Genomic DNA, 9,474 nt, shown 5'->3' with positions numbered 1-9,474 from the left:
TCTTGTGTAGGAAAAATAAATTTTCCCTCAAACTCCACCTGCTTAGAAGCACCTTTATTTTGTTTGGTGTCTTCTGTTACCTTATTTACCATAGCAGATTCATCAAAGGTAACATCTCTGCTGAATATTACTTTCTTTGTCATAGGACACCATAAGCGATATCCTTTGACTCCAGAAGTAATTCCCATAAAAATAGCCTTCTTTGCCCTTGGATCCAATTTTGACTCCGTCACATGATAATATGCAGTTGAGCCAAACACGTGCAAAGAGTTATAATCTACAGCAGGTTTTCCGTACCATTTTTCAAATGGTGTCTTGCCATCAATAGCAGCAGATGGTAGACGATTAATGAGGTGGCATGCATATGTAATTGCCTCAGCCCAAAATTCTTTGCCCAAGCCAGCATTGGACAACATACACCGTACCTTCTCCAGCAAGGTCCGGTTCATACGTTCTGCCACTCCATTCTGTTGTGGTGTATGTCTAACAGTGAAGTGTCGGATGATGCCATCATTTTCACAGACCTTATTGAAATGATCATTTTTGTATTCACCTCCATTGTCTGTGCGAATACACTTGATCCTCCTGCCTGTCTGATTCTCCACCATCGTCTTCCATTTGAGAAAAATTCCCAACACTTCATCTTTGCTCTTCATTGTATACACCCATACTCTTCGGGAAAAATCATCAACAAAGGTTACAAAATAGTGCTTCCCACCCAATGAAGGTGTTTTGGAAGGACCCCAAACATCAGAGTGTACATAATCCAAAATGCCTTTAGTATTATGGATCGTTGTACCAAATTTAACCCTTGTCTGTTTCCCTTTAACACAATGCTCACAAAACTCCAAGTTGCAAGCCTTGACTCCTTTTAACAATCCTTGATCTGATAGAGTTTTCAAGGATTTTCCTCTAGCATGTCCCAAGCGCATGTGGCATAGCTTGGTTGCTTCTGCCTCTTTGTCGTCACTGGATGTCACTATCGCTGTCCCAATAACTGTACTACCACAATAGCGGTACATATTATTATTCTTCCGATTAGCCTTCATTACCACTAGTGCACCGGAACATACTCTCATCACTCCATTTTCTGCAATGATTTTAAACCCTTTTGATTCCAGGGCTCCCACAGAGATGAGATTCTTCTTCAAATCCGGTACATATCGAACATCTGTTAATGTTCTGATCATTCCATCATGGTTCCTTAATCGTATTGAACCAATGCCATATGAGGTAAGAGGGCTGTTATCCGCTGTGTGGACGACTCCATATTCTCCTTCTTGAAATTCCACGAACCAGTCCCTGTTGGGACACATATGATAGCTACAAGCCGAGTCCATCAACCATATGTCTGATGATGTTGATGACTCTGTTGTAACTAATGAGAAATCTGAATCATCACAATCAGCTACATTTGAATCCATAATGGCCTTTCCATTGTTATGTTTGGCCTTATTCTTCAACTTCGGACAGTCTTTCTTCCAGTGCCCTTTTTCTCGACAAAAGGCACATTCATCTTTGCTGGGTCTGGATCTTGACTTGGATCTTCCCTTCTTTGTCCTCGTTTGACTTTGAGGACGACCCCTCACAAATAGTGCTTCTCCTTCTCCGCCCTTCTGTTTTTCTCGCTTTCTTTGTTCATAGCTGTACAAAGCCGAACAAACTTCTCTGAGAGAAACTTCGTCATTTCCATGGAGTAGAGTAGTTTCAAGGTGCTCGTACTCATCAGGAAGTGACGCCAACAACATCAAGGCCAAGTCACCATCATCATAAGTTGTATCCATATTTTGCAAATCTGTGACCAACTTATTGAAACTGGTGATATGTTCATTCATCGTGGTACCAGGAACATAGGTGAAGTGAAACAGTCTCTTCTTCATGTACAATTTATTTTGACTGTTTTTCTTCAAAAATTTATCCTCCAGTGCTTTCCATAATTTACTTGCAGAAGTTTCCTTTGTGTATGGATATTTCTGCTCTCTAGCAAGGTAGGATCGAATGGTACCGCAAGCAACACGGTTGATAATTCTCCAATCTTCTTCTCCAATAACATCTGGTTTCTTTTCTTCAATGGCCAGATCTAGCCCTTGTTGAAAAAGGACATCTAGAACCTCGCCTTGCCACATCCCAAAATGCCCGGACCCGTCAAAAATTTCTACCGCAAATTTCGCATTTGACACAATTCTTGTCATAAGCGAAGATGCCAATGATGACGTATTGTTGACACTTGATGTAGATTCTTCTTGTTTATTGTCTCCCATATTTGACACAAATATTATTTAATAGCTGACGACACAAATCAAGATTATTTCCTTTCTGATGTAGAAGATCAGACTAAGCTGCAACCACAGAGCATACTCAGACAGAACCTTGACTCAGTTACCAAGATAAATCTTTTCTGATGTGGAAGATCAGACTATGCTGCAACCACAGAGCATACTTAGACAGTACCTTGGCTCTGATACCAATTGTTGCGGAAGCCAAATGTATATAGTGTGAATAAGTCACAACTACTATACCAAAAATTATGACAGCCACCAAATAATAAATAAGACAATAAAGCAACAATAAAGGGAACACCAGAATTTACGAGGTTCGGCTAATTTTGCCTACTCCTCGGACACAACCAATATTTTATTCCACTCCAAAATACAAGTGAAATAATACTAAAGAGAGAAGATACAAATGCCTTAAACAGATGAGAAGGCAAATGAGAGGTGTGTTTCAATCCTAAACATTAGGCCTTCTTTTATAGGGGAAAAATCCCCCTATACTTAACTCCCAACCAATGTGGGACTTTGGCATTTTGGCAAACTTCAACATTAATAACCAAGTGGATGTTGTTTATATATCATGCACTGATAAAAATACTACCCATGCCTTCCTCCACGAAATTTTCTTTTGTCTTGATAAGATGTTGGGGAATTTCATTCCCTGCCCACCAAGTCCAGACACTAGAGGCTGTGATGGTAAATCCAAGAGCACCAAAATCATCATTCCTGTATAATTAATAATCATAATTACTGGAGTAGGAGCTGGAAAAATAAATAAAGAAATACTAGTACTTGTTTCTATATACTATGGTGTGGAATATACATGCATATAAATGTTCTGCTTAATTACAGTGGCCGGGACACCCTATCTCTTTTCTATTTATTTATCTTTGCGAAATAATGATTAACTGCTTAGCATGAATTAAAGACAAAAGAGTAACCAGAAAAAAAGAAGGATATCTTCTCTCTTCTATTTCTGCAGAAAGATTAATATTAGTAATCCACATTAAGAAAAGGATTACTAGTAGTAACTTATTATAGTACTAATTGTTAATTCACATTTGTGCTTCGACAGCTAATTATTTGTTGCTCACTCACTCTGAGAAATGCCACCAAAGCCTTGTGGATTTCGAGAGGGAAAAAGCTAATTACTAAGAAAATTCTCCCATGAGAATATGTTAATAGATCACACGTTTGACAATTTTTTTATTTTTTACTAAACATATATTTACTTATTAAAAATTTAACAAAGTAAGATTGAAATAATATTTATGTAAGCAAAAATTCCGAAAAACACGGCAAAACCGAACCAATGCAAACCGATATAGTTGGTTTGGTTTGATTGTGATAAAAACCGAACCAACCCGGTCCATCATTCTGGAGCTTCACCTCTTAATCTAATGGATATAAAGCTCAAAGGAGGCATCAGGAAAGTTGCAATGGTCCAGCTGCTATACATTCTCTCATTTCAATGTTACTAAGCTTTCCTTATAAACATAAACCCCACAGTTGCGTCGCAGGACTGGGTGACAAAATCCAAGACGTCTTGTCTTCGTAGTCCTAACATTATAGGAGACTAGCCGAGAACGTTTAGTTACCAAAATGAGACAGCTGGAATACCAAGTCCTAGGATAAGTGAAGCATTGAAAGGTAAAACGTTTGTTCCAAACCCCTGGTTGGATCATTACCCATATATCATGAACACAATTTCCATAAAAGGGCAAGAGGGCAACCGAGTCGTCAAGCAATATCAGAGAACTAAAAGAGATATCATCTGGCCCTTCAATCTCTTCAAACACCTCATTGCTAAAGTCAAACAAAACAATGCTGTACTTAAGCCCCTCGCTTAGCAGCCAATAATAAGCCCCATTCAGATAAGCAGTACCATAGGATTCATGTAAAGAGCGTCCGTATGAATAGAATTTAATTTTAGGTGTAATGTTTCTACATGAGTCGGTAGAACAAGAGTAGACAGCTGCATATTCATATTCACCACAGTGGAAATTATAGTAAACCACCTTATAGTCATTAGTCAAGGGATCTAATCTGAACCCACAGTGAGTGTATTGGATTTTGTGTGGAGGGAGGTGCCTCACCTCTCTGGTCGAAGGATTCCACAGCGCCATTGCAAAGATTTGCATGTATCTGTTTTCGGGATCAATTTCTCTCTGCAACAAAAACAATCCATCCACAGAGCCTATAACATTCGTCATACCTTTAAATCTATGGATATAATCAGGAGCTTCACCATCTCCATGATTCTCTGGAATCAAAGCAATGGGAGGGGAATCATCACGCGCATTATAATCATAAATCATGAATTGGGAAGGCTTATTCTTGCTACAATTCAAGTGTTTTCTAATAAAAGCGGGGCTCTTGATAAGAACATACCAGTTCTTGCACACGCATTTGAATCTCAACAACGACTTCACGGGCAGCCTGAGTAGAATTTCTCCGTCTAAATCTTCAGGGAAAGGCCTACGGCCAATTTTGCTGCTGCCAATATATAGTAAATGGAGACGCAACAAATCGAAATAGAAGAAATAAGGGTCAAGTGTTCCGAAATTAGTACAAGCGAAAAGAACACAGAAATTGATTGGGAAAAATCTAGATTGGTAGGACTGAGGAAGATGAAGAAAATGGTAGTGCCATTGATGAATGAATTACTGCACATTTCCCTCTCTAAATAGAAGAAATTATTGTTGTAATACAATCCCCATTTTTAGGCGTTGATTCATTCTCTTTTATTTAATTGCCACAATAATGGGTATATTATATTAATCTTGTTATGAAATAAAAGCAATTTAGTAAATCATGAACAAGAAATAAAAGCAATTTAGTAAAGTATGAACAAGAAATAAAAGCAACTTAGTAAAACATGAACAAAAATAGAGATAGAGAGAAAGAAGAGATTTTCTTCTTCAATTGTGTGTATTTTCCTATCTATTACAAGGTCTTTATATATGCATGAAAAGTAAAGAAAATATGTCATGGAATATGTCATTGAACATAGAAAATACGTCATTAACTATTTGAAAGAAAGATCATGGAGGAAGAGTAGACATCCACCATATTTTGATTTTTATCATAACGCTCCCCTTTGGATGTCCATAAATAATGTGCCTCGTTAAAACCTTCTTAGGAAAAAACCCTATGGGAAAAAAATCCTAATAAAGGAAAAAGAGTACACATATTTAAAAATATGCCTTTTGGTTGCTGTGAGCACGTGATTTTGCCCTAAGCAAATTATTCCTAAAATTCAAACGAAATGATTCTTTTTCTTTATTTATACAATTTTTGTGCAGTTTGGCGTCATTTTCTGATAGTTATTGCATTTTATTTATGCCTAGTCAATTCATATAAAATACAAAATATGCATTTGCATTTAGGATCTAATTTCATATGTTGGTATTAATCAGCGATTAATTTGTTTTATAAAAGAATATATGGAAAATAACAAAAAGGATCCATGTTTGCACTTTTAATTGTTTAATTGCGAATTCGTCCTGGAATAATTTTTAAAATAATTTTAGGAATTAATTAGTTTAATTTTGGAATATATTGGGAATTTATTTTAAATTTTTCAATTTTATAAAATTAGAAAAAAGAATATACAAATTGAAGTACAAAAATTAAATAAAATAAGTCAAAAAAAAAGAATTGAAAACATTAAAAAGGGTTGCCCATGATTTGGGCCAATTAAACCACAACCCAGACCCGGCCAGCCTAGAACCCCTTCCCCACCCGGTCCAATATACTAAAATCAAAACGACGTCGTTTGACGTCGATCAATCCGAATCGTCGAGGTTAACAAGATCAACGGCTCAGAGGCAGGGTAGGCGTATTATAAAACTGTCCAAAACCTTACCCCCCCCCACCCCGGTCCTTCACCTTCCTCACCCTATCTCTCCTTTCAAACCCTAATCCCAGCCGCCCCAAACCCCTTGCCGGCGGCAAGCGTAACCTACGCCGTTCAACCCCAAATTAATATCATAGATCCCCCATGAATCCCTCTTTCCATTCCTACTATTGGTTTCCATCGAATATTGCCGGAGCTCATCGAATCTCCGATTGAATTTTTCCGGCCAAGTCGCAAACTCATCCAAACCTGCCCAAAATCATACCACACCATCCCCAGACTTCCCTCAACCCAAATCCATGACCATCTTCCTTCAAATCTCGGTGAAGCGGCTCGAATTTCAGATCTAAGAATTTCTGGCCAAAACCCTAACCCAAAATCTTTGTGATTTTGGACCGTAATATCCTTAACCATGTGTTCTCTTGTAAAAACACATGGTTAGGGATGTTATGTGTCAAAAATCTGGAAAGATTCGGACGTCAGCGACTGGCCGGAATTTCTCGTGCTTCAGTAAACTTTCATGTTTCTTTTTACTTGCATGGTTGAAGTTTTAATTATAGTTTTGATTTCATTAAGTGTTCTGTTAATTTTACAATTTATTTTTGTGTATTAGTATAGTTTAAATCTTCTTTGTTCCTTGTTTCTTGTTCCATCTGTTTTAATCAGTAAAGCATCTTCGCATTTTTAGTTTAGTTTGATGCATGTGTCATTTGTTAGTTAATCATAATTTTAATTGCAGAATCGGCATAATTGATTTGTTTGGATTCAATACCATTTTGTCCATTAATGTTAGCTAGATGTTTAGGTTGATTTCAATTGCTTTTTAGTTCTGAATTTAATGTTCGAATGGTCAATTGTGAGCTTATTGGTTAAAAGTTAGTTTAATTACATTTAATGTTGACTAATCCTGTTCTCCTGGTTTTTCTAAGTTATTTGGGTTTGGGTGATTGAATAATTGGGATTGGTTAGTTCAATTGGGTAATTTCTGAGTTCTAATTAATCAGTCCTAGCTAGTTTTGAATTAATTTAGGGGATTGGTTATAACTGTTGAGGATATAGGTAGAATCAGTAACTTGGAGAAGCTTTCAGGGGTAGTTTAGGCATGGAAAAGGGTAATTCTGATAAGAATAGTAATTTCAAAGTAGGGGTAAGGGTAGTATAGGTATTGTGGGGGTAGAAGAGCCTCCTAGGGCCTTCTAGAAGGGTACTTTAGTGTAGGTGTTAACACAATAGAGGTATTTACTTATTGAGCAAGTCAAAAATAAAGGGACTAAACCGAAAATAAGGAAGGGATAATTTGTAAAGTCTAAAATCTGATAGAACCCCATTTGTGCCTATAAAAGGGCATGTTCAATGCTTTCAGAAAGGAGTTTTTTGGGATCTCTGAAATCCCCCCCCCCCTCCTAAAATAAATACTCCTCTAGCCTCACAGATCTGAAATTCAGAATTTCAGATCCCAAAACCCCTTTTAGCTTAGCTTTCTTCAAAAGAGAAAAGAAAAAAAATAATAGAAAACCTTCAAAAATCCAAAAAAGTATTGTTCCATTAGACAATTCAGGTTAATTTTGACTTTTAGTTATTGATCCCCATTCTTCTAGTTCAATACTTGGATTTTGAAACTTCAAATGTTCTCCTGTTTAATTTCGAGCAATTTTGGGTCTGTTTGAACTGGTTTTGGATGAGTTTTGGATTTGCTGAAGTATTCTGGGGCATTTCGAGCTTATTTGAGTGCATTTCAAGTGGTCTTTGGGTTAATTTGTTAGTTTCTATCTGATTGTTGAATATTTCTGGATTTCTGAATCCATTCATGGGTTGTGTATTGTTGTTGTTTGATCATCTCTTGGTCTACTGTTGTTTGGACTGCTACTGACTCACTCTTCTCCTTCATTATTCTTCAAATCTCCAGGTATAATACTCAAACCTGACATGAAATTGAATATTGATTGGCTTGCACGAAGCTGTTGGAAAATCAAGTTGAAATTCAATTAACTATCTCAAGTTTGATGTTGTTTAATACTTTTAGTATACATGATTAAGTGCTTCAGTTCTGTATATTTCTGTTTTTGGTTTGTATCGAGTGCTAGTGCATGCTAAGGGCTTATGTTGATTTCGTTGCTTGGATCTATTGTATAATTTCAGAATACTGGGTGTTTTAATACCGTTTGAACTCAAGTGTAGGAATGGATTGCTTTTAAGCTTTCAAATGGTGATCATGTTAAGATTAGTTGAGCGGCTTTTGCGTTTCTAACTTTGAATCTACATTGGCACTTTCAATTTTGAAGTCACGTTGTTGTTTTGGTTAAAGGTTTTAAATGCTATTATAGCTTGAAATGGTGACACAAACTGTATATGAGTTTTATAACATCATGTATGGCATCTCTGCTATAGAATAGGATTTGGTATCAAGGAATGCATTTCATGTCTGTCTCAAATTATTAAAATAATCAGCATTTGATCGGCCTTAGGGGGTTCTCATGAATAGCTAATTTGTTTCAAGCAGTTGCCGTAAATCCCACAGTTGGGCCTGTGTCTTTGGCCCATTGGCGTTCCGAGGCCTCTCATCTGAATCAGCCAAGTTTAGATTTCTTCTTTGTCCCCGAGCCCAATCACCTAATTTACATGGCCTTCGTAATTAAGCCTAGGAGTCATAGAATAATTGAGGCGCGCCATGCCAAATAAAACCTCAACATGCATGGCCCTTATTTAATTAATCATGTTTATCCTTAGAATTTGGGAGGGCCATTTAGCAAACTTCACGGCCTTCCCCAAAATAATATTACGTTAGAATCTTTAGGCGCAATTTTAATTAAATAACCTTCTTAAACTCGGGTGCGCATTGATGCGATCCAAATCCAAATCTCGACGAAGTCAAAATGTGTTGACAACCACGGGTGCATTGATTGTGACGTGGTTCAAAACGCGTTTTCACGACGTCGCAATTCTTTTAAAATAAATAATGATAAAAAGCGGTTTATGAATAAAAGGCACCTAAGCTAGCAGGTATTAAAATCAGATAAAATCAAATGCAACAGTTAAGCGACCGTGCTAAAACCACGGAACTCGGGAATGCCTAACACCTTCTCCCGGGTTAATAGAATTCCTTACTCGGATTTCTGGTTCGCAGACTGTTAACAGAGTCATATGTTTCCTTGGTTCGGGATACAACCGGTGACTTGGGACACCATTAATATCTCAAGTGGAGACTCTAAATAATCAATAATTAAATCCCGTTCCGATTGTCCTTTAAATGGAAAAACTCCTTTATGCCCTTTTGCGGGTGTAATTGAAAAAGGAGGTGTGACAGCTCTAGCGACTCTGCTGGGGACCGAACCCAGAATCTCT

The 9,474-nt window shown here is 37.2% G+C and overlaps 1 protein-coding gene across 1 annotated transcript; it reads right to left on the bottom strand.

Moving 5' to 3' along the window:
- Nucleotides 1-3,557: 3,557 nt before the first annotated feature.
- Nucleotides 3,558-4,930, bottom strand: LOC104249635 (F-box/kelch-repeat protein At3g06240-like; the record flags this gene model as incomplete). Its single annotated transcript, XM_009806108.2, has 1 exon — nt 3,558-4,930. A coding segment is annotated over one exon (1,194 nt), but the record flags the coding sequence as incomplete, so codon positions are not given.
- Between the last annotated feature and the right edge of the window lie 4,544 nt (nt 4,931-9,474).

Source organism: Nicotiana sylvestris, chromosome 11, assembly GCF_000393655.2.
Source record: "Nicotiana sylvestris chromosome 11, ASM39365v2, whole genome shotgun sequence".
NCBI classification, from domain to species: domain Eukaryota; kingdom Viridiplantae; phylum Streptophyta; class Magnoliopsida; order Solanales; family Solanaceae; genus Nicotiana; species Nicotiana sylvestris.
Note: the sequence above shows the minus strand (reverse complement) of the source record. Positions and strands in the feature narration are given on the sequence as shown.